Source organism: Cheilinus undulatus, linkage group 11, assembly GCF_018320785.1.
Source record: "Cheilinus undulatus linkage group 11, ASM1832078v1, whole genome shotgun sequence".
NCBI classification, from domain to species: Eukaryota; Metazoa; Chordata; class Actinopteri; order Labriformes; family Labridae; genus Cheilinus; species Cheilinus undulatus.
The window spans coordinates 18,839,885-18,865,760 of NC_054875.1; the positions used below are offsets into that span (position 1 = coordinate 18,839,885).

The 25,876-nt window shown below is 40.2% G+C and overlaps 1 protein-coding gene across 9 annotated transcripts in view; it reads right to left on the bottom strand.

Annotated features, from left to right (window-relative positions):
* The window catches only part of prdm16 (PR domain containing 16), a 249,012-nt gene that overhangs the window by 8,880 nt on the left and 214,256 nt on the right, over nucleotides 1–25,876 (bottom strand). For 3 of the 9 annotated variants that reach the window (XM_041799270.1, XM_041799269.1, XM_041799276.1), the window contains 11 exons: nucleotides 21,624–21,764; nucleotides 17,052–17,154; nucleotides 11,866–12,067; nucleotides 11,585–11,750; nucleotides 11,189–11,342; nucleotides 9,016–10,684; nucleotides 8,760–8,847; nucleotides 6,327–6,499; nucleotides 6,073–6,150; nucleotides 5,420–5,589; nucleotides 2,284–2,455 (listed from right to left, as the gene is read on the bottom strand). In XM_041799270.1, coding sequence (XP_041655204.1) covers nucleotides 2,284–2,455; nucleotides 5,420–5,589; nucleotides 6,073–6,150; nucleotides 6,327–6,499; nucleotides 8,760–8,847; nucleotides 9,016–10,684; nucleotides 11,189–11,342; nucleotides 11,585–11,750; nucleotides 11,866–12,067; nucleotides 17,052–17,154; nucleotides 21,624–21,764 — 3,116 coding nt within the window. Of the gene's footprint in view, nucleotides 1–2,283; nucleotides 2,456–5,419; nucleotides 5,590–6,072; nucleotides 6,151–6,326; nucleotides 6,500–8,759; nucleotides 8,848–9,015; nucleotides 10,685–11,188; nucleotides 11,343–11,584; nucleotides 11,751–11,865; nucleotides 12,068–17,051; nucleotides 17,155–18,307; nucleotides 18,601–21,623; nucleotides 21,765–25,876 lie in introns of those variants that run through there. The other 6 variants (XM_041799278.1, XM_041799275.1, XM_041799272.1 and 3 more) reach the window with 6 other exon arrangements.

The following is a 25,876-nucleotide window of genomic DNA, read 5'->3' on the forward strand; positions in this document are numbered from 1 at the left end:
TCTTGGTACTGCAGCACTGCAGTGCTGAAAATGCCTGTGCATATCAAAACCCTTGAACTATTTTGTCTGAGATTTTCCCACCCTAAGAGAAGCTGCCTCAGCATGTAAGACATCCTTAGCCTGGTTAAAAAAAAAAAAAAAAAAAAGTTTGCATGTGAAAACAACAGCTACCCAGGGACTTTTATTTTGACTGGCTATGATGCAGAAGAAGAGGTTTAAAGGTTGTGAGGGTGATTAAGAGCTGTTACAGATGGACATCCATGAATGAGTGTTTGAGTTCTGCGTCTGACTTCAGCCACTCTGAGGGAGAATAAACAGAGGGCTGTCTGGTGGGAAGACAGAAAGCATAATACTTAGTCTGAATTACAGATATTAAAATGTCCGTCCAGTTTGTTGTGGATGAGACTCAGTATTGATCCCAGATGGCAGTGAGGCTAAATTGCCACTGGATCTGACCATAATGTGGGTTGACATAAGGGAGGGGGGTGATGGAAGAAGAGATGGACAAAGAGTGAGTCTACCAGAAAGGAATTCGCTTTGAGACTGAGAGACACATGAACGGTGAAGAGAATCATGCAAATAAGCAAACCATTGAATGGAAAATAAAAGCATTTTATCCTCATTTTTCCTTTCAAAGTCTTTTTCTCAATAGTCCTAACAGCAGAGCTGCTGACACTGAGAGAATGACAGCACAAAAGTAGGGAGTCACCTTTTCATTCACTAACCACACTGTTAAAAGGAACCCTGCATGCACAGACAAGTTCATCTTGTTGGATAGATATTTGTATCTCTCAAATGTATATTGAAGTGAAAAACTCACTAGATATCTGCATTTTAAGTAAATTTGAGCTTATAAACTCACCAGGAGGCCGCATTGTTTTGGTCTGCGCTGGTTGTGTGACGTCACAGTTCCACAGCACTCCCTATGAGCGCTCCTCTCTGTTCCTATGCAGTAACTGCTGTTTCAGATGGTTTTCTGCTTGCAGCTGTTGCTGCCATAACAGCTTTCATACCAAACACGACTTTGCTGCATGCTGGTTTTGTCTCCCTGCTCTCAAAGCTCAGTCATTCCACCTAAGTTTTACCTCAGTAAAACTCCCTACAAGTGACCGGATTCAGTGTATAGAGGAAGTGTGCCTGAAGCTTTTCAAAATAAAAGCATAATGTACCAACGAAGGGAGTTTCTCCCACGAAATGCTAAAGTGGACTTTTACTTTGAAAAGTGTAACCAGAAGTACTTTTGTATTGTGTTTACCTTTACTAGAACCATGTGGAAACAGAAAACTTCATGAAGAGTAGAAGTCTGGGGAACAACTTTATTAAACAGATGCATTTTAGCTCGTGGCCTTCATCAGGTTCATCAAGAAACAGATTTCAATCATATTCTGCAGATGTGGACATAAATTTTTGCTACAAGAAGGTAAATATGGCTCTTTATTTATCATTTTCCTGTCTATATGGACAGATAACTGCTCGTGGTGCAAATAAAAAATAGAAGAGACCTCAAATTTTTAAATTCTCCATGTGTGAGAGGTGCTGTGTATCTGAGATTCAGCCCTGACTGCCAGTCTGAAACAGCGGTTACTGCATAGGAACGGCGAGGAGCACTGTGGAACTGTGACATCACTTGTCTAATCATGCAGGGTTCCTTTTAAGTTAATGTAGACATGGATCAATCTGGAAATAATACATTGTTGAGATGGCATTCTATAAAGTTTTGACATCTGTAAAGAGTTGTTCCAATTAAAAAAAAAAAAAAAGTATCTTTATTCCTCAGAAAACCCTTCTGAATAGCACAAAACAACCCCAGCATTTTTTTGTTCATCTTTTGTACTCTTTCCTTAATAGCTTCTCTCAAAGTTTCTTTTCTTCAAACCAATGAAAAAAATATTAGTCAACAGGAAGTCAGCTAGCATTATTAGGAAATATGTAAGTGGGACACAGCTCCCAAGTCGGTGTCTAACGCTACACAAATGTAAGCCACTAGAGAGCACTGTCCAGCGGCTACCAGCATGAATGTGTAGAAGAAGGGAGAAGAACAAAGAGTTGAACTGGTGTTCTACAGGATATGTACATTTTGTTGTATTTTTTCCTTGTAAGAAATAAAAGTGTTGATAAGAGGATAGAAATAGTCTCCAGTTCTTTTTTTGTTGAACAAGCCAATTGAAAAAAGGTGACTTGGGTAAGCATTAGTACTTGGCATGAAGAGCCAAATGTGATCACTGAAGGTCTCTGCAGATATGTTGACTTAATGTGTTCCTTGCAATGAAGTTTTCTTTTTACCTCTTATCCGTGGAGCTGGAGGCCTGGTTCATCTCACTGTTGGAAATGAAGTTACGGATTTCTGAGAAGTACGAATCCTCCTTCTCATCTAAAAGTGCATGATTGTCTGGCTCGGAGTTCGGGGAGGAGATGGTGGTTCCTAGGTTGGAAAGCATCCCAGACTGTTGGCTCACTGTGAGGAGAGCATGCAGACGTACACAAAAATGTACACAGACATGCACACGAGCCACAAACACACACACACACCCAAGCATAAAGCATGACTGGTTTGACAATCGTCAGATACATTTAGAGTATTAGAGCAGTTTCAACATTATGAGGCCTATTCACTTTCAAAACACTTTAAGAAACACTAAAGAAGTACCTTTTTCTGCTGAAATGTTTTTGAAACTGGAGGAACTACATTTTTACAAACCAGATAATACTCATGGAACTTCCTTTAGAAGATGATTTAATGATTTTCTGCATTTTAAGGTTTAGAAAAGCCATTTTCTTCAAGTTTTCTCCCTGATTTTGCATATCTTACCACATGTCCTTTAGGTGAATTGCAGTGGTATAAAGATCTTTTTTGAAAATGTTTAAATTAGTAAGAATTTAAACATTTATATTAAAGGCTTAGGTGGATTTAAAGGAAGAAACAAGTTCTAAAAAGAGTTGAATTTTTGTGGTATGAGTTGGACAGAACTTTTTCACCTTCTATCTAGGTATTTGGTGTGGAGCGATGGTCACTGCCTTTCCAACCTTCTTATGAAATACATCTCTTACAAACCTTTATCATACACAGGAAATTTAGGACAAATTGTGTCAATGTTTTTGATTTGCACACAGTTCAAAGCTACACATAGATGTAATGTGGGAGCTGACAAATAATGTTTAGGGTGTCATTTGAATAAGAGAAAATTATTACAGAGACATGACATGTACAGAGACTATAGTCCTAAATGCACTGGTCTCACGTTTATTCCTGGGAACCAGGAACCTATCTAAATAAAGGCAAAAAATCCCCCAAAATAATCATTAAAGGGGCTTTATGTAACTTCAGAAAAAAAAAATCAGTGTAGCTACACCGCCAGCCATTAGGCAAACTACAACAGTACTGGGTTGCTTGTCCACGATAGCACACTCCTTGCGCATGAATGAGCCTCCGGTTTATCAGCTGATACACACGCAGACCAAGGTGATTTACTGGCACCATGTATACGGAGGAGGTAACTGAAGTAAAAATAAAACATTAAATGAGCAACGCGAAGTTAGTGTTGTTTTTGTAACCAGGTTAAAATAATATATCTTTTATGTATGAAACATTACCAAATCCAGACAGAAAATGAGAAAATTTTGTTTTTATTATGTTTAAAACACGTTTTATGGCTCCATTTATCAGTGTTGTTAATACCTCTACTGTTACTTTAAGACATTGTTGTTTACATGATGTCAATGCAGTCTCAGTTCGCCTTATGCTCACCGAAAGAAGGTAAGGATTCTTGCTCTCTGCTGACTTTTCGCATTTATTTCTTTTTGTAAACAATGAAAAATATTGCAGTGTGTAGTCATAAGTCACTCATAAGGTTGTTAACATGCAGAAGAGTTGTGTCAGTCAAGTATAAGTATAAAGTGCACTTTGAGAAGTTTATGAGCCGACAGGTTTCCAAGTGCTACAGGGTTTCTCCATGTGTTTATCTGCTAACAGGGGACTGGAGACTCATGTGTGTGGGAGATACTGCATGTCAAAGAACCTTTGTATTTTCTTTTTGACTCGTACAGGTACGTGTATTTCACATGTTCATGGTTTACATAAATAATTACACTGGTTGTGATTTGTACGCTGTAAAATGCATTAAGCATTTTAAAGGTTTATTTCATTTATTTGTATGTTTTATTTCAAAACATTTTCTGTTAAAACCACAAGTTAAACTTGTTTAGCAACCACAATTTGCATGTCTAAATTAAAGTCAGTTCGCGCTATGCTCACTGAGAGAAGGGGACTGGAGACTTGTGTGTGGGAGATACTGCATGTCACAGGACCTTTGTATTTTCTTTTTGACTTGTACAGATGCAACCAGCATGATACGATTAAATGAGCAACCAGTTGCAACTTGTGGTCCGAGTCCTCCTTCAGCACAACGACAGAACACAACGCAGATGACACTCCAGAACAGGCGTGTTTCCAGGGAGGTTTAGAACCACAATAGGGCAGACACATCACCTGTTACATTTCGAAAGCATCGTCATAAGCAAGCGAACGTAATTTAGCATATGTTTTATAGAACATAAAACACTACATAGTAGTTCATGGTCCGAAGTCATGCCCTACCTTTTCTACAGAAAGATGGCCATCTCTGGATCGGTATTTATCCCAAGCACAGAGCGAAGCGCCTTCCATTTCTCAAATGCTCCACTGATATTTACCCACGATTTCCCCTTGCGTCGGTCAAGCTGTCATTTAGCTTGACGGGCTTCTGCAGATAAAACTATCTTGGTTTTTTATGTTTACGCTGAGTTTGTGTGGATGTTCGGGTTGTGCTAGCCAATCGTTTACTCACGGATGCAGCCTTCTCCATTGCCTTTTCTTTCCATTCTCCACTGTAGTCAGGTATAAACAAAGCGCGGGGGGGATACTATGTTGCACCCGATGCCACATCCATTGAGATTTTGTGGAAAATTCAATCCGAGTTCTTTACAGATAAATGACTCAACAGGCTTATATAGGCAAACAAGGAGGAACAAATAGCCCTGTTCTTCACATCAGGATAACGTGCGCACCAATATATACCCAAAAAATGTGAAGTGTGAAAGCAACAAGTTACATATAGCCCCTTTAAATAAATAAAAACATTGGTATTCCCTCAATATTCAGTTAAATACCTCCATGCAGAACATGAAAAGCTTGTTTATGGTGGCATATTTGGAACAGCAACTGTAACTTTTCTAATAAACTGTTTTGTTTTGTTTTGTGTTGTTTTTACTTCATTTGTTGCACCAAGCTAAGTATTTACTGACTTAAAGATTTTATTTTCCGGAAGGAAATATTAAGTACCAGTATTGAATGAAATGCAGAGTCCCTGTTAAAACAACATTTCCGTCCTCATAAATTTAATTTCCCTAAACAAAAATGAGTCAAAAAACAGCCCAAACTGACCAGGAATGTTCTCGTGCTCATGCTTCTTGAGATGCCGGTCGAGGTTGGTCTGCTGACCAAAGCAGCGGTTACAGAGGTGACACTTGAAGGGTTTTTCCTTGTTATGGATGTTGCGTACGTGGCGTTGAAGATTGGATGAGATGCTGAATGAGCGGTCACAGTATTTACATCTGCAAAAGAAGAACAGGAGGATGTGAATGTGCATTTGAGAGTAGTACAGGGATTAAGTGAGCAGTGGTTGCCATACAACTGGAGATGAGGGCAAATGATAAATTTGATTACTCAGCGGCTGGGCTAATCCATCATTCCAATCCATCACTCAGTCTTTTATTGTTAAGCCTCAATCTGTGACCAAAGTTATCTTAGGACACTTTAGAAAATGTGCAGGTCCAGACAGCACACTACAAACACTGCTAAAATCTACTTTGGTTCCAAAACACTTGGATAACAACAAAGAACACATTTTAGACATTTCCATTAAGAGTACAACAGAGAGTTAAAATAATTATCTGCAGTATTTTTATTTTAGTTTTCATTACTCATTTTAGTATACTGATGGCTGTAGCTCTGAAACATTATTAATGAAAGACAATTTCAAGTGATTATAATTGCTCTTGTTTGGCCAATACACAAACTACAACACAAAAGACTACCTGTAGGGTTGCTCCCCTGTGTGTGTCCGCAAGTGTCTGGTGAGGTTTGCTGAACGAGGGAAAATTTTTCCACAGTACCTAAAAAAAAAAAACAAAAAAAAAAGAAGAAAAACATAGACAGGCATGGAGAAGAAGTGGAATAAAGGAAGAATAGTAAGTTAAATTGGTCAAAATTTGTCATTACTGCAAGCATGAATTTGTAAATCAGTCTAAAAGAACTCATTGAAAACAATCCTGCACCACAGGGAACTTGCCTGCAGGCGTAACGCTCCTTGCCCTTGCGGAGGATGGCGTCAGAGAGGGAAGGTGGGGGGGATCGGAAGTTAAACAGTGGATGAGCAGAATGTTGCAGTGAATTGGGCGGCGTGTCCAGTTTCAGAGCGCCAAAGCTCTCTAGCTTCTCGGTCATGTTTTCCATAGCTGACATCTACGGGGAAGGAGAAGGTGGAGATAACAGAAAATGTGTTTGATCAAATACTTTGATTATATTTAAGATATTCCTTTTCTATTGAGTCATTTTAATTTTAATGACCAATGTGTTTTTGATATAAAAATGTATACAGAGAAGCCCAAAGAAGCAGTGCTGTTAAAATATAAATAGGATTTATTTTATAACCACAACTTAAAGAGAAACCTGTAGCTATTCACAGTTGCACCTTAAGCAGGGATCCTTATGCTCTGTGATCCTTCTTCTGTACCATTTTCATAGGTAGTTACAAAGGCATAACAGAAGTGATAACAGGATCAGTGCTGTGTGCATTTCTCACTATGTGCTTATTTGGAGCTTCTGCTGTGCTGTGCCCTCTCGATTTCACAAAAAAAAAGCACAGTGAATCATCCAGTGATTACACATAGGATCATACTGTCATTGTATCAGTATTAAGGTCTGAAGGTGTTTTGACAGGGAAGCTTCATCACTGCGCTGTTGTGAAAATGCCTTGTGAAAACACCTTGTGTATGTGTGAGTATGCACATGGGTTAATGTGTTGAGACATTTTTGTGTGTGTGTGTGATTTTGTTTGTGCATTAAAATGTCACATCTGTAGATCTTTGTGTCTGGCTGTGTGTGTGTCAAAAGAGTAAAGGAAGCATTCAAACAAAGACAATGTCAGAAAAAACAAGGAGCAAGGGAAAGAGACAGAGAGCGGAAGCAGCATACCAGAGGTTAGCCTTGTTGTTTGTGCTAAAGGCGAGTCACCCCTCTGACCTCTAACGTATTCACAAATGTTCAAGTACCTTCACACTCAATACACTTTCATCTCTGAATTCACCTGCCCTTTGTTCTCTCCATCATATCTGCTTCTGCTGAAGCCACTGTTGTGGGCTGGATGACTGTCAAACTGACTAATTCAAGAGCCCTGATTAAAGCTGAACATTATAGTTTGAGATACCTCCCACTGATAGCGGCTTCCCCCTCGCCTAGAAGCTTGTGAACAAAGGGGACCGGTTATGAAGAAGTTTATTTGCCAAAAACAGCTAACATCCTTCCTTTTTAAGTGAATACGGGATGGGAGAGACACAGGGACAGACACTCCGTCTCTCTGTGTTTATTCGTAGTCTGAGAAAAGGTGGGGGGTTGGGGTGGGGGATTCCGTTATGAGACTGAATTAGAGGTGGCATTGTGTTGGGATCAGAGTATCAAAGCTGAGACACACTGACATGACTAGCTTTTAGGTGGGAACCTGTGCAAACTTTTTTAATGCTCAGAACACTCATCAGTTATGAGATGATGGCTTTAAAAAAGCAATGGCAAATTGTAGCATAAGTGAGACCTCCTGAAATAAGATGATAAATGTTACATTTTTGGTGAATGTTTGTGAGAAGACATTGCACTATAATTGTCTTCTAATAAGTCTGTACATAATATTTTAAGCAACTATCAAATGTGGTATCTACAGACATATGTGTAACGCCAATTTATCTGTCTGTATTCACTGTAAATGAGTGTAATGCAAAGTCACAGTTGATAGAGGACACAGATTTCCAGGTCAGATTAAACCGTTTCCCCAGTGTGAGCCCCCATTCTCCTAGAGACAAACACAGGATGTCCTTGATGGACACGATGCTATTATCTAGCCAGCCAGCCACAGAGAAAAACTTGGAGGGGGTTGAGTTATTAGCTGGCTTGTGGGCTCCCAGTGCATGAAACAATGCCACAACTAAGATTAGCATGGCCAAGAGAGGCAGATTGTTGCAATTCAAACAGTTATTATTCTCTCTTTTATTAATACTATCTTTCCCTGCAATCAAGATTTGCAGAGGTAGGGAGGGTCTGGGGACAGTTTAACAATGTGACTGATTATCAAAGGGGCTGCGATAACAGACTGTGTCTTCTGAAAAAGGTAAAAGAGACGAGGTACAGAGGCGCCATTCAGTAAACAAAGGAAGAAATCATACAGAACCCTTGAGAAAATAACATCAACACTGTGGAATGATGGTGCATAGGGCCCTATCAATTCAGGTTAAAGCAGCGTGGGAGGCAGGAGTGAGGTATTTTCACATAATACACAGTTTGAAAATAATAGTCGATAGCATCTGGGAATAATTACTGTTTGCAATACCTGGACTTCAGTTCTCATGTTTTGTATTTCCTTGTCTTTTTTTGTCAGAGTGCATGCAAAATTGTCTCTGCATCTCAGGTGGCTTCTTAGGTTTGAAATGAACATATGATCATGCTGTAAGCCCACCTGTGGATGGAAGAGTGGCGGTGAGGGCCTAAGGAACTTTTCCTTCAGTGCTCCTACAGGGTCGAGGAGCTTCCTCTTCTCCACCCTGCTGGACCAACAACAAGGTAGAGGGTTACGTACCAAGGTCAGACTTCATCTATTACTTTCAACCACATACTACAAGGCAGGAAAAGTGCCCTTTTCAATATTCTGACACAAAAATGTTCACATGGGTAGGTGACCATAGTGGATTCTGGTCTAATCGTGGCTGAAATACCTGTATATTGGGTCCATGAAGAATGCTGAGGGCTTGGCATAGTGCAGTGGTGGCGGCTGGTGTGGCTGTGCCTGTGGCTGTTGGTGTTGGGGGATGGATGGTTGGTGCAATAAGTGGGGATGGGGGTGTGGAAATCCAGCTTGGGTTTCATCCTTAATTGAAACCCCCTTTCCATCTCCGAAGATGTGGTTCTTTCTGTTTTGTGGCTCAGCTGACACACCATTATGACCACCTCTGTTCCGGCTGCCAGTGCTGAGGTCTAATGGTTGTTCTTCACTGCTAGATAGTGCTAAGGGTCCACTACTCCTCCCAGTGCTAGTGTTGGGGTTTGAGGGATTTGTTGGGGTTGGAGGAGCTGTCTTGGTCTCCTTCGGCTTTGTGGTGAGATCAAATGGTGATTCTGCTGTGGTAGCAGGAGTACCTGGGGCAACCATCTTGTGCAGCTGCTCACGGGGTGACTTGGGTTCAGCCTTAAAGAACATGCTAGGATTAAGGACACCACGATCGGCAGGAAGGGGATAAAGAGAGTTGTGGAAGTTGGGAAGGAACGGGAAAGGAAACATGGAATGGTAGGGCAATGGACCCATCTTCTTCTCCTGATAATGACCAATCAAACCTGGACCAAAGTATTTCTCAGCAATAGAGGCAATGGCTTTAATAGAATCTGTAGTGGCTGCATTGGTGTTTGCGGTTGTGGGTGGAAGGGCTTGCTCATCAGGGGGAGGGAAAAAGGAGTGCTGGGACGATGCAGAAGAAAGAAAGGGACGATCAACTGTGAGGTTCCCAGAACTAGACACAGCTGATATCAGTGCGCTGTTTGTGTCCTCTAACTGGTGGCCTTCTTGACTCGATACAGCCCCAGATGACTTCCTTCTTTTACCACATCTTTCTCGTTCACTCTCCCCATCGCTCTCCAAGTCAGACCCATCACCAGAAGCAGTACCAGTTGTGGTGTCCAAATCTGTCCCACTTGTGGTATTAACATCTTCAAGATCACTGCCATCGGACATGTCAACCACCTTAGATTTTGGCTTGGCTTCTCCACTTGAAGACAAATCCAACTTATTTTCTTTCTCATCCAGCTGACTTAAACTGTTACCCCCATTGCTGTTTGTGGAGCTAACCAGGGACGAAGGAGGAACATCTAAAGGACTTCTAGGCAGCTTAACCTCCTGACTGCTGCTGCCAAGCGGGCTTTTTATCAAAGGACTGGCTGGCAACAATGGTGGTCGAGGATATAGTGATGGGGGGAAGATACCTGGGAAACCATGAGGGAGGGAGGGAAAGCCATGAGGTCCTGTGGAGAATGGCAAGCCAGCATGAGGGTGAGGTCTGGAGGGAAAGTATTCAGTGAAGCCTAAACCTGACTGGTTGAGACCTGTGAGGTGGGGATGGTGGGATTTGGCCTTGGCCATGATGGGACTGGAGCTCATGGGGATGCCAGGGTTGAACATCCCTGCTGGAGAGCCATAATGGTTTTTGCCTTCACAGAAACGCCGATGCTTGTTGAGGGAGGAGGTAGTGCTGAATAACTGCCCACAGTCCTTACACTTGATCTGGGTGCGACAGTCAGCATGCATCCGCTTGTGACGGCAGAGGTTGGAGAACTGGGTGTAAGATTTGTGGCACACCTCGCCTGGGGGAACAAAAATATGCAGCCCATCAGGGCCTGGTTAAACCCATTTTAACACTGTCTCTAACTTTGAATACCACATCAACAGCAACACAAACATCTCAATGAAACTGGTCAAGTAAAGTTTTAGAGAAGAAGGAACTGCTTTTGATTTACGACACTACATTAACTGTATCTATGCAAATTCACAACTTAACAAATGAACTATAAAAATGCCATTTATAAAGCTTAATAAAACTCAAGAATTAGTTTAGACTTTTTCCATTTTCATCAGTACTGTATAAGAGTCTAAACTTTTTGAAAATGAAGAGGATATAATGGTAATGTTCAATTTATTGAAATAACTAATAGCTGTGCCAAATTATCCCAGGTTCTATTTGCTTTGTTTAGAGTTATTGAACAGGATAACAAAGTTGGTGTATTTGGAGAAGAAAGATACAGCAGAGGGATGGAAAAGTAGATGCAGTAAAAGAAAAGCATTTTAAAATGAATGAACTGTTAAGAATAAGGTGATCATTGATTCCCAAAGCTACCACTTACAGATAAAGGGTTTGACACTGCTGTGGATGTGCTTGTGCTGCTTGAGGCCTGATGATGTGGCAAAGGTCTTGCCACACTCAGGACACGTGTGAGCGCGGGCCCCCACATGTTGGGAGCGGATGTGGCGCTGAAGATTACTGGGATCTGTGAACACCTGAAATTTGCAATAAGAGTATAAAAATACAAATATCTACCATTATTAAAACAATTACAGTATGCTCTCATTTCTGGTTAATTTTATTCAACAATAACAGTCTTATTGTTGTAATATCTTTTTCAAATAAATATATATTGTTTCAGACTCTCAATCCAATCCAATCCCCTCATGATTAAAGTCTAGGTAGGCCAGCTTAATATCTAAACAGATAAAGCCTGTGTGTCTTGTGCACAACTTACGTGCTGGGTATGCTGTACCTTATCACAGTTTTCACACTCAAAGCGCTTGCCACTGTCATGTGACATCTGGTGACGGATCAGGTTGGACTTCCAGTTGAAGGCTTTGGGACACTGGTCACACTTGTACTCCCTTTCCTCTGTGTGGACGATCATGTGTTGTCCCAGACTTTGAAAGGAAAGAGCAGGTATTTTTTCAGTTTATCAAAAGAGTCCCTAAGCGGCCTGTGCATGTCTGATGATGTGTTAGGTGTGGAAGAAATTATTTTTGCTTTTCTGTGTACCTGTACTCATTTGGGAAGATCTTCTCACAGTCTTTACACTCATGGACAGGCTCGTCACTGTCCTCACGTTCTTGTTTGAAGTCATCTCTCAGTGTGTCAAAGATCGATCCACTACTGGAGCATGAATACTTCTGATGCCGCCGCAGCTCAAGGGTCGAGGAGAACAGCTCATCACAGTCTTCGCAGCGGTACATCTGCTCGTCTACAGGCACACAAATGCACAAATTTAATCATTCATTCAACAATTTAGATACAATTCTGATTTAAAAGGACAGTTGTGGATCAGTAGGTAGAGTCAGTCGTGTCCCTACCAGAAGGTCGGAGCCTACATGTATATGAGGACATAACATTTTGACTTTCTACAACACAGTAATATTTTTTTTCAGTAGGAATTTCTGGAAAAAAAAATGTTCAGAAGGCCTATGGAAGTTAAAGTAAATTGCTTGAAAAGTTGGAGAATTACTGTGAAATTTTCCTTTTAGGCATTTTCACTGAGATGTCTGTGAATTTGCATGTTTAGGAGAAGGTCATTTTCATGGAAAATTCAGGAAATACTTGAAGAAATGGCTGTAGTACTTTTTATGATTTACCTTTAAAAAACATGGTTAAGATTTTTCGAACAAAATGTATGATGTTTGCAATTTTATGTAAATTTGTTCCAGTTTGGGCAAAACATGTCCTTGTGGACATCAATATTGGTAAAAATGAATACCTGTTCAAAGACAAGTCTGCACTTTTTTTTTTTTTTAAAGATTAATTTTGGGCATTTTTGTGCCTTTATTATGATAGAGGAGGACAGTGGATAGAGTTGGAAACAGGAATGAGAGCAGGGGAGAGACATGTGGTAAAGGACCTCAGGTCAGATTTGAACCCGGGCCATCCGCGCACATGGGGCACGCCTTAACTACTAGGCCACCTATGCCCCTACAAGTTTCCACTTTTAAATATATAAGGTCCTACTTACCCCAAATATGTGTGAGAAACTAAAAATGCACTCCAAACAAGAGAACACTGGGTTAAATAAAATGTTTACAATTAGAAACTTTTCTTGAAAAATGAACAGAAAATATGAAAAAAGTTGGAGAAACATTATCAATCTCTATCTCCACACAAATCCAAAAGCAGATTCTCTGTGTATCATATTTGATACACAATTTTATGAGACCTCTATCTCTGTGGAATATTATGGCAATATTATTTTTTGATTTTGGTAGAAGGCTAAATACACATCTCAGTTCCAATAAAATGAGAATTTTGGGCTTTTATATGAGATTTCAGGCTTTACAGGGTTAAAGCATGCAAGCACTTCAAATTATATACAAGAACATTTAATTAAATGTTCTTGCACCTAACTTGTTTTTTAATGACTGCAAACATCAATGACTAAACTGTATAGGTGTCAAGACAAATGTCGATTTTGCAGTGCACAAAGAAAAATTAAGTTCTGTTTGCTGGTTTCTTAGTTTTATGGACTTCTGATCTTAGACTAGCAAATGTGAGTATATATATTTTTTTAGAAAGGAAAGAAATGTTACAACAACAAAGCAATGACAAAAAATCCACCTTTGTGAGTTTTAGTTAGCTAGATAGCCATCCATTCAAGTGGTGAAAGCAACAGACCTGCAATTGGCATTTACATAAAACGGAAATCAATTAGTGGTGAAATGTAGCCTTCGTTAACACTGTTAACTGCTTGTTTTCACAAGTGTTTGCTTGAGACTCTAGGTGTAATGGCACACAGGGGAAACAATAGGGGCCAGTCTTCCTTTTCCATGTTGATAACCTTTACAATACTTCTCACCAACAAGGTCAAATGCATAAAACTCAGGCCAGCATTTTCAATAGCAAGTTCCTGAGTCAGACGCCAAGTTCAACAGATCAGGGGAAAGCCCAGTGGAGTGTCTCTGTGCACAGGCTTGTATGTGTGCGAGAGTGTGTGTGTTTATGTGAACATTTTCCAAAAAGAATGAGCCATGAGGAACAGAGGTAAGCAGGGGCACAGTGGCGCCAACCCCATGGTGATTTCAGCGCCAACCTGCCATCCCCTCTCTGCTATGGCCCAAGCAGTCGGCCCCCCAGGTGTCCCAACATGCCACACACACCCATCCATCATTTCAAGCTGCATTAAATGAGTTTATCCAAAATGACTTACAGTGCATGGCTCACCTGTTTTCTACTGCATGTGACCGTTTATCCAGCTGGAACTTCTTGGACACATTAAAAGGGCATTAGTGTAGCAACATCAATGTGTCTAACCTTGGGGAGAAGGATAAATGACCTTCTAGTCAATGGGCCATTACACTGGGCTCAAATGCTAAACTAACTCACTCGCTTTGACACCGGTGAACATGAACTTCATAAAGAGTGAGGGTTTGAAAAAAAGAGATTAAGAAGTTTGGCCATCAGTTTCTCTAAAGCTTAGTCATCTCAACAATTAGTTGGTTTTGCCTGTCTACTTTAAAAGCCCAAACTGTTGCAAGAAAAATGGTTGTTAACTTATTTTTTATATTTTAAGATACAGAAAAGTGTGTGCTGTGGTACAGCTTGGAGTGTATGCATAGATGGTCATCAGTGAGGATGAATGTAAATAGAGGTGCTCATGTGTGTGTATCAGCATACCTTTGTTTTTCAGTCAGTCTGTTCGTGTCGGGTGAGATGGTGGTGGAGGTGGTGGGGGTATAAAGGGGAGACTAATAGCTCTCTGGGAGACGAAGGGAAGCACAATTATGTGCAGTTTAGCAGCTAATCTGGGAGCATGGGTGAGTTCTCTGGGGACTCCTCAAGTTCTCTACTTCAAATTCCTTCTCTGATAAGCCAGACACAGACAGCAGGGCTGCACTGCAAAGCACCAACTCAGTCCTGCTACCTTTCCTTCTTACACAAACATACACAAAAATACATAAGCAAGCACACACGATAAACCAGTGTGTTAGTGGACTTTATCTGTCTTTGTCCTATTCTCAGTCTGCCTTTTCTGTCTCCCACCCATAATTAAACTTCATAAAACTTCATTCTCTTGTCATTCACACCCACAAAACAAAATTAAAATCCTTTGGTTCTGACACATAATCAGACAGGAAAAATCTCTTTTATCACTGCCTGCCTATATTTCACATACATACAAGCAGAGGAATTAAAGAAATCTCCTACAGGAGTGCCGTATCTTTGATGTGCTCCTACAGCATACCAGTCTGCTTTTTATCAATAATCAAGTTTGCTCTGAGCTCCCGTTTTCTCCCGTTCCTTTGGCATGAAGATCAGTGCGTGCACTGTGCAGCGTGCAGGGGGGAAACACTGATGTACCACAGAACATCTCATGAACATCTTGTTCCCCCTTCCACAAGTTTATAATCAATGGCAAGTAAGAGTAATCTGATTTTTGTCTTTCAACTATGGTTCCAGAAAGACTGGAAACACAACAAAACAATGTTACCTGACAACAGCAGTTCAACGAAATAAGTCCAAGATGTTAAAGAACTACCTCTAAACTACAGCCTCTTTTCTGCCTCAGTGAACTTTGAATGAAAAGCCTGGATGTCCATCTTAGATTATGAGATAAAGTATTGGACATATTCAGTGTGACATACAGGGGCAAAGCAGGAAGTTAGAGAGTACAGTGACTCAGGTTACCCACTCAGAAAGAAGAGAGTGGACAAGAGCTCCTATAAACATATAACACATATACAATTAACATACACAAGATTAGGATTTTAGTTACAAGTCATTTATAACTCAGGCTGTCAAAAATTGAACATTTTAATTGATATTAATTGCACCCTTTTAATTGCATTTAAAATTCCACTATTTTGCATTTAAATCTGCTCTTGTGTCATTTTGTATTTTTCCACTGTCTTAAATAAATCTTTTTCCTATAAGGATCTTTATCTTTGATTTTAAAAGAAAAATCAGCAATACTAATGTGAACTTAACCATGAAAAAAGGAACTTGGTATGGACTGAAAAGGAAATAAGGGAACCATAAAAAAGTAAATATTTGATAACACAATGTTCAGATGCCATTTGATTTGTCCAATTTTTTAAAGTGAAATGACACTTTAAGAAGCTGTGGTTGACTTCTTTTACATCACGGTGGCTGCGGGGGATGCTAACGTGGCTTTACCAAAGTGTGCTGAAAAGGATAATAAAGTGTAAGAATAAAATATAAGAATGCAATAATCATGAACGATAGTTAACCGTGATTAATGCAATTAATTTTAACAGCTGTAGTTATAAGTAATACAACAATCACTATCCTTGACTTGTGATTGGGATTTATCGAGGGAAATACAGACAGCTAAAGTATCTTAATAAAAATGTTTTTAAACATTTGACCCAAAAGCTAGACTTAAGGAGTGTGGTTTGTTTTCTAAAAATAGATAATAAAAAATAAACAGTAACATCTATTTATTTTTACATAAAAGGCAGGCTGCAAGACATTCAAATGAACATGATTTAATTTAATACTAAGGTCTGATCATCTATATATAGGCCTAAGGCTGTTATATGCTTGATAAATATTCATTTTTCTCTCTTTCTTTTTTGAACTTCACACATGGTGTTGATTCCCAGAGGCTGATGTCTCCAAATGCAAGTCAGAGTCTGTTAATATGATACAATATTAGCCTGATAGCCACAAAACTTCCATAAATGCTGATTTCTTGGAACAAACTGCAAATGTAATGAATAAAACATTATTAGCATTATTCGTTGGCCATTGGGATTAAATGAAATCCAAATTCTCCACTTACTAGTCCTCAGAGCTCTCATATGATGTCTTCTTAAGGACGAAGGCTTCTAATAATTTCTGTTTGATGTTGGATTTCCGTTCACAGTAGATTTCTACTCACTGAGAATGGAATATGACAAGTGCCAATGACACCCTAACACAAGATTTCAGACAGAGACCCATTACATTGTAGCATTGTAAGAGCAGCTCTCCTCATTGGCAGGCCTTTAGTGACAGCTCCAAAACGGCCTTCAGCCACGTTCTTTATATGTGGGATTTCATACCATCGTGGAAACTTAAGATTCGAATAATTCAAATTTCTTAAGGAGGGGGGAAACATGGAGGAAGAGATGGTGTCTTTTCCCCGTCACATTAGCAGGAGAGCGCTGGCCGTAAAAGTAGTACAGGATGCAGAATGGAGTTTGTTTAAAATGTGCGCTAATGACGCGCATTAATCTTACCTTGTAGGTTGGGTGCCATGGATCCCTCAGGGAAAATACCGTCCTTCATATACACTAAAAGCTCCTCCCCTGCTTCAATATCCCGTACAGCTTTATAGTAAACCTGAGGAGAGAGAAACAGAGGCTCACTTTAACTTCAAGTTACAATGGATAGCCACTTAATTAACGCAGTTAAAGGAAGAGTTGGAAATCAATATTTTCATTTTAACACATCAAAAGATTAAAACTTAACGCATTCTAGAATAATTGTCCATGTGTGGACTGCAGCGGAGTTAGGAAATATTTTGTCCCGAAAATTGCAACCGTACACAATTTACAATTTATCTGTGCTAACTCATATAAATACAATAAAAAATACGATGTTTCAAACCACATTTACTGTAGATTTAGAAAATAAAATTAGCAACAAATAAATATTTCTCTTCAACAAGGTTTAAAGGGAACAAAGTAGATCTGTGTTATAAAAAAAATCCTTAAAAATAAAAAAAAAAACACGATAAGAAATTAAGATGACAGGAATATTGTTGTGATGAGAGTAAACAGCCTCAAAGAAGCGAAATTACGTCAAACATCAATCCGAACAGCTGCTCTGTGCATCCTTTAGATTTATTTTAACGGTAGGCCAAAATACTGAATTTTGTTTGCCAATTTAAAATGATCGATTTATCAAGCCTGAAGGGTCACAAGTTTTAATTTTTAGTTTTTTGGAGGGTAACGAAGTGGTGGAAAAAAGGAAATTAAAAGAATGAATCAATATTCGAGGCCATTCTAAGCCGAGGCCTCGTTCACTAAACAGCCCACGTAAAAGACAACAGCTGTAAGGAAAACCAACCTGATATATACTGACTATAAAAATATTCTCTGTAAATATCACCGATGTCGATCACTATCAGCGTTAGCCCGTAGAGTTCTCCGATTAAAAACATGACATCTCGTTTCAGCATCACGGCGCAAAGCTTCAGCTCGGGTCGCAAGCAGAAGGTGCAACCTGTGACCACATGGAGGCGCTCTGCACCAGCACAACTCTGTCATCTGAGCACACACGCCTTCATTGACACACACAAAGTAAGGCACTTAAACGCAGGCAGGCCGGTGAGACTTCCACAAGAACTCCGCTTTGGATGAGACAAGAAGCGAAGTCCTTTCTTAATTTTAAAAACATATCAGTTTGACTATAAACGTTACTGTTATGTGTCCAGTGACAAAAACACAGGCTAAACACAGCTGCAGACATTTCTACACGGTTCCGACCTGACCTTTCTTTTCTCTGTGAGACGGAGGAGTTGTGAAAGTTGCGCGGCGCTGCGGAGAGCCTCCAGCTGCAGGAGCACTTCAGTCCCGGTGGAGTTGGCGACACAACCCATAGTAAGAGAACCGGCAAGGGAGCAGGGCGCTAGAGCGGACAGGGCTGGGGAGATGGGGTCGCGGAGCGGCCAGGCGCGCTGCGGACGGTCGGTGATGTTTTCTTCAGGCTGGATGAAGCTGGATGTTCCTCAGCTGAGCTACTCTCTAATCTAGTCACTGAGCGCGTCTTGATGATGATGATGAGTCTCTCTCTCTCTTTCTCTGACTCTCTCTCTCATTAGTGATTCCCTATTGCCCCTTGGTGCTCCGCCGGTTACCCGTCGGCCACTCCTCCTCGTCTTATCTTCAGCCAAAAGGATTGAGAGATCTGCGGCGCAGACCCCTCCCCGCATCTCCGATCGCAGCCGCCGCTTGATAAATCTGTTATTGGTGTGAAAAAAAGTCTAAAGTAGCCGGAGACACTTGAACTCTCTTTGTCATTTATTCTATCACTTCTCAAACTTGCTGAAAAGTACACGCACGCGCACACGGAAGTAGGCTGTAGACGCTGAACAGGTATCCAAAGGCCTGTTTGGTTTCTTTCTGCCAATCTAGAGGATTTTTATTTCTTATACAATTCTGGGGGAAAAAAATAGAACGAATAAACAAAAAAATAAAAAAAAGCAAATAAGCCGATATGAAACATGAAGATTTATTCAAAGATCACAGTCACTACTTTATATTTATTTTCAATTTGTAATCGTGGCAGGAAAAGAAAAACAGGTTTAAAATTAATGGGATTTTAAAATGATTACATTAGACGGCAACTTGGCAACAATTAATTTAAGCATTTATTGTTGTTATCTCTCAAATACAGCCTAACATTTCTATGTTGCTGAAATATGCAAAAATGAAAAAATAAAAAGCAGAAATAAAAAAGAATATATATATATATATATATATAATTTACAAATGTTTATATTTATGTATAATTTATAATAATTGTATGGATTTTAATAATTATTGACATTTATTTTCCTCTGCAGCATTTCCAACCATTTCTGTATGTCTTCCTGCCTTCCTCCAAATGTTAGTTGTTTAGATGTGTGTGTCTTTTTTTTAGGGGGTGGTTATGTGTGCATGTGGAGGGGTGCTCTACAGTAAGGCCTGCACACTCAGGCCTGTCATGACCTTTTCCCATCTCTGTCCAGTGTTCAGGGGACAGATGCACCATCGATCAATGCCAGCCGTAGGGCCGCAATAACACCCCACTGTGGCTTCTTGCACACCCACACACACAAGTGTCAACGCATTGATGGATCCATCCAGGGGTAGAAGGGCAGATCAAACAGTGCTGGAAAGAACTCCGCTTCAAAACACAAAGATGACAGACTGACAAGAAGGTGGACAAGGTTCATATTCTCTTTAAAGCCTCATCAACCACACACTCAGAGCTCAAACAACTGAGCGGACTCTATTATAGTAGGAGATGGCTATTTCAAACAATCACACAATCGTGTCTACACGCTCACATAAATTATAGAAAAACTGTTGTTTTCAAACCATATCGAACATGTGTGAATATTGTGTATAAAGTTCAATTTTGTGTATGGACTGACTGAGAAGATCAGTTTTCTGCAGATTCCTTCACAATAAATGACAGCGTCATCCTGTCAAGGACACAAACATTTCTCCTGTTTTACAACTCAAATCATCTTTATGTCAACTTAATGTGTATGAAACTAATAAAATATCTAAAATAGTTCAGAATTATTGCATGTCCAGAAATATATAAATAATGCATGATCATGCACACATTTGTTCATCTTACATCATTAATGACAAACAAATAAACAAATAAATTACCCACTTGCTCTTTAAAAGGTGGCCGCATTTGAATTTGCCCTGTGTGCACATATTTGCACAAACTCATACATTGTGCATGCTGATACAAAAGCAGAGGGGGGAAAAAATCACTGAATGGTGTGTTAAATTATGAATCCACGCACTGAGTGGCTGTGTATGTGTGTGTGGTGTTTGTAAATAAATGATAGGGTTATACCTGTGAGCCGCTATACCACGGCAACAAAAGCAAAGCCTTTCGCTAAGTACAAACATCCGTAAAAGCCATCAAAAAACAATTGTGCACGTGGCCTTTTCTGGGCCTGATAATTCTCCACCATTTTCACCAGTGCCCTGATTCTTTCTTTGACATTGTGTGGCGGTGGCAGGGGGCACTGATGTGAAAATCTTAAAAGGATTAGACGGGTTGGTGCTGCCAGCCAATTGGTGCTTGTCAATCTCAGAGGCCCCTGTGTGTTCCCTCTCTTACTTGGTCCTAGCCCCCTTTTCTCTCTATTGGACAGGCTTAATGTCTGCAGCTTAAATGGACACACTAGTCTGTCCCCTTGGTGTGACAGAGTGACAGGTGGCAGATCGAGACAGAGAGGACAGAGAAAGGAGACAAAGACGGCGAGGAACAGACGGCTGGAGAGTGAGACAGGAATGGGAAGGAGCCATGTAAGCAGGGATTAGGAGACAAATAAGAGCAGAGTGATAGGAATGTGGAAACATATAGGCAAGTTTTATATATGGATGCATGCGGCAATGTCCTTTCTCTATCATGGGAAGAGTCTGTGAATGTTTTTCTGCATGTATGATAGTCCAAGACACATTAAAATGAAATGAGCATCATGTCATGGTGAAATTATTGTTTGATGTTTGCAGAAACTGGAACAAGAGTCAGCAAAGCATCAATAAAAGTAATATCAGCAGCATCAACAGAGCAGAGAAGTGCACTATATGGCAGAGGTAAGCTGTGGCACAATGCATGAGGTTGGGGTTAAGGCCTAGTTAAGCAGTTGGGGTTTTATGGGCCCTGGCTAAGCATCTTTCCAAAACTATCCCATGCCTTACAGAGAGAGAGTAAGCGAGAGGCAGGGGAAGAGAATAGTACATAAGAGGCAGAGAAGTGAGAGACTTCTGCCTCCAGAGAAGAAGACTGTGGACTTGGATCAAAGTTATTATGGGAGTCAGGACTGTCAGGCTTTTCCTCAGTCTCTTTACATGGGTCATTTCCTATCAGCACTGGCAACTGGCCCAGCCACAAACACACAATGAAGCCATTCCCTGGTCATTACCAGCATACACACTTTGCTATTATGGCACTAAACAACACACAAACTCCCATGATCACTCCCCCCTTGTTTCTGGCTCTTACTGTCAAAATAAGACTTTTTCTCTCATACACCCAAAACTCACCCAGGACACCTCGCTCATGTCACTCACCTGGTCCCCTGTTAGGTGACAGGCTGCGAGATTCTGCTCCTCGAATGTTGGGGCAGAGCGGACGTATTTGAGCCAGCTGTTGCTTGTGACATCCAGGCTTGTGTCCAGCGCAAACTTGATGTTGCCCATGTCATTGACCACCTGTTGGAGAGAAACACGTTAGATGCCATTAAAAAAGGGTTTGGAAAAATAAACACAACAAAAGGAGATTTAAAACATTTTTCTAAATGACACTTTAACTGAGGTTTAGGCATTTTAAAGACGCACAATGGGGTGTTAAAAGACTGTGCCAGGAGTTTCATGTCAGTCATCCTTTAGACACAAAACAGCAACATGCCAGTGGCCACCTAAACCTGTCAATCCTGACAACAAGATGAAGGAAGGGAAAAGAAGGAAGTAGTAGACAAACTGTGGCTTCTTTTACTTGTCTAAAGACTTTCCTTGGCACATATTCATCACTGTTTGCCCCCCCCCACCCCCACCCCGAGACTCCAACAGTGCATGTCATTTTACCAGCCAGGGAATAGAAGAGGATGAAGGTAAAAGTGAAGGAGGAAGAGGAGGACCAGAAGAAGAGAAGAGGGGCTTTATTGTTGAGCAAGAAGTGAGGTGAAAAGGGGAACATTGCTTGCATCATTCTTCACAGTTTGCTGAGACGTTTTCTTTTTTAAAGGGTCATAAATGTTTCTGATTTTAGGCCCTGTGTTTGTGATCATTTGTAACTGTGTGGTGTTCAAGGTGCAGGGGAATCTAACGATGGCTTTTGTGAAACCCTGCCCCCCCCCCCCCCCAAAAAAAAAGTAGAGGTTCATGCTCCAATTTCACCACAGCGCTGCATGTGATACTGAGCCTGTGTAAATCCTCCAGGGAGAACTGGCCTGAGACAGAGCAACTCCTCTAATTTCAACTCCCAATCAGCCCAGCCTGAGTCCAGCGCTGACCTCTAGCTTGACTCTTCGTCCTCATAATCACAGTCAAATGTCTGCTGAAGGAAACCGAGGTGTGATGGAGAAGAACCAAAAATCCATCTGACATTTTTAGATGTGCAAAGTTTGTGAACCTCTCTTACTGGCTGCTTTTCTAAAGGCATGTTCGATGTTTTTTTCCCAGCTCATAAAGTGTGAATGGTCATGTTCTTGTTGTCTGGGTGAGCGCGTGCAGAAGGTGTAGTTTGGTGGGTGGGGGTGCAGGTGCCAAGTTTGGGGAGTAAATATGTAATGGGTCTGGTTTTGGAGGTGTAGAAAACTGCCATGTGCTTGTTAGTACAAATGCAACAACCTTTTTAGACAAACGTGTCATGAATGGTTCGCTAACAGCATGTGATAACAGAAATGTTAACCAAGGTGTGATTTTACGCTTTGCTCTTGTTTTGGAACAACAATGACATGAGGTTTGTTGGCTAAAAATGATATTTAAAAACGAACATATGTTCCTTGAGCCTGAAATAAAAATTGTGTCTGTACTGCTTATGTAAATGTACTTACTGATCATAAGAGTGGGAAATGAAATTGAGTTCCTGTTTTGTATTTTCTGTGATTCACACTGAGATGCTAATGTGGAAATAATGTGATAATGTCCACTGGGAAAGCTTATAAATAAAAATCTGAATTTAATCCATTCCTCACACTCTACATCTACAGCTACTGCCTCTTCTGCTTCCACTTTTCAACTTAAAACCCCTGGCTTGATCGAGTCCAGGCCTTTATTTTATGTGTGAAAACAGTCACTGAAAGCTAACCAGGCGCACCCCCACCTACTCTCCAACTACTCCACCCAATATCTTTACTGCAGGCAGTGGAGTCAGAGTGCACTTGTCATGGCGTTACCAGGGACCTGCTGCAGCTTTCTTCTGTTTTATGAACACATTTAGATCCAGATGGAGACAAGGTGGGATTATTTCTTTTGTTAGGGGGAAAAAGTGTTGGAGGGAGGGTAGTAGATGGACTCACATGTATTAATTTTGCTTTGCCAACACATGAGACATGGTAGCATTCGCACACTACCCCCACTCCTTACACACACCCACGGGTCTGATCATTGGCTTAATGAGCAGCAGACCGGTGTGTTGTTGTATGTTTCTGTATGTGCACATGTGTGTGTTTTGTCTGGGAGGCCTGCTAACACCCTGTCTCCGGGTGGAAGCCTGATTTATAAGGCTTCAAATGAGGTGCAACAGAGAAGGAGAGCCAGAACAAGCCTGCGGCTGATTGTTTGTTTATTTACCTTTCTTTTTCATTCTGACCCCCTCTACCCCCCATAAACACACATGTCACAAGGGGAGGGGGACCTGGGTATAAATCATCAGCTCTATGTGCAAAAGGGTTTAAACAAAACAAATCTAAGGATTATTTATTTTAAATGATTGGTAACATTATTTGATGGAGGCCATCTATCACTGATGGTTGATGATTTTCTACTCATTTTGTGCCTTATCTATATGTATTGTCATTCTGTTCAATCATAGCTTACATCTCATCACTTCGATTGTAACAGGTCCAACTTATGTTCAAATATTGTTAGTCCAACAAATTAAACCACTTTAAAGTGCTCCCAGTCTATTACATGTCAGATCTTGAAGTTAGGGTAAGAGCTTTTTTAGAACACAGGGCAAGAAATGATAGCAGTCACTCAACAGGCTTTACACAAAGATCCATGAAGTACTGCAGTCTTTAGTGGACAGGCATCCATACATTTTATATTACTCTGTTTTATTATGATAATGGGTTTTTAAATGTTTAAATTTTTTCTCAATATTTCAACTCATTTATCTCCTCTTCTGGCAAAAACAAAGCAAATTTTCATACGATAACTGGGTAATTTCACAAGATCTCTGGAAATTGGCCCAAAAAAAGGTGATACACGGGAAAATCTGGGTGTAAAACATGTTTACTATGTCTGGTCTCTTTTTCCACTGTATATAGTTTGTTCCATTCAAGATCAAAGCATCAACATTATTTAATAAACATGTGGGTTTTTTTTTGTTTGTTTGTTTGTTTTTTTGTTTGTTTGTTTGTTTTTTATAAGTTTGGGATGCAGTTTTTCATTGAGGAAGCTGAGGCTAGACCAGTCGAGACCCTCTCTTCTTGGGTAGCTCAACTAATTTAGTAGAGAAAAAGAAAAATCTATGAGTTCTGAAATTAACTTTCATGTTCATCACAAAGACTACAGGGATCTATTTATCAGCGTATCAGTTTGACATCAGTATCAGCCGGCATCAGCCTTCTTGAGAATCACTGACCACTGGCAAACAATGTGGCATGAACAGATATCAGAAGCCAGTGTTCAATTGTTGTAGTCAGTTAGTTTCATAGAATACCTAACCACTGAATCAAACATTAGATATTTTACTGGGTAGAAAAAGTCACCTGTTGGACAAATATGAGAAAATGCTCACTGAGCTGGAGTGTTACACTAAAGAAGTGATGTGAAAAAAACATCCTCATCAGTATCGGCCCTTATGGTCACAATCCATGTATCTCTAACCAGGACTTAAGTTTTATTGTTTTTCATGTGCTTCACAACGAACAACTCAACACAACAAATGACAGGCAACAGTGCCCAAGGATGATAATAAAAGACAAATGAACAAAGTGGTCAAGCACAAAGAAATAAAAAATAAATTTGACATTAAGAAGGATGGAAAGAAATACGACAAAATATAGATATTTGAAAATAAATTGCATTGAAATGTTTAGTTTTCTATTTCAGGGCTTCCCAAAGTGTGGACTAGGTACAGTCAGTGGGCTGCCAGAGGTCATTTACAACATCAACATTTGTACAAGAGACAGATTTTGCTTTGACAAATTCTTTGGGGGCCAGACTTTCAAATGAACAAAATTAGAATAAACATTTAACCTAAACAATATTTTATTGCATAATTATTTGCATTTTCTTTTGAAACATAAGTAATTTCTAGGCAGTAACAGTGAGATCATTCCCTAACGTCTATACAACTGCCACCTATAAGGGGGTGATTGAAATATTTTAAGTACATATTTCTCAGGCTAGCAGGTTGACCACCACTGGGTTTGACGGTAATATGGAGTGCAGTAATAGGTGAAAAACACATGCAAGAAATAGGTGTTTTGTTTTGATTCTCAAGCAGGGGAACTGCTCTCTCCAAGAGCCTAAAAAGGAAAAATCAAACATAAAAATGCAATTTTGATTGGAACTGGACAGATTATGGACTAATCATGTGATAACTATGCATCATATTTACTAATAATCACTGACAGGTGGCTTTCTGTAAAAAT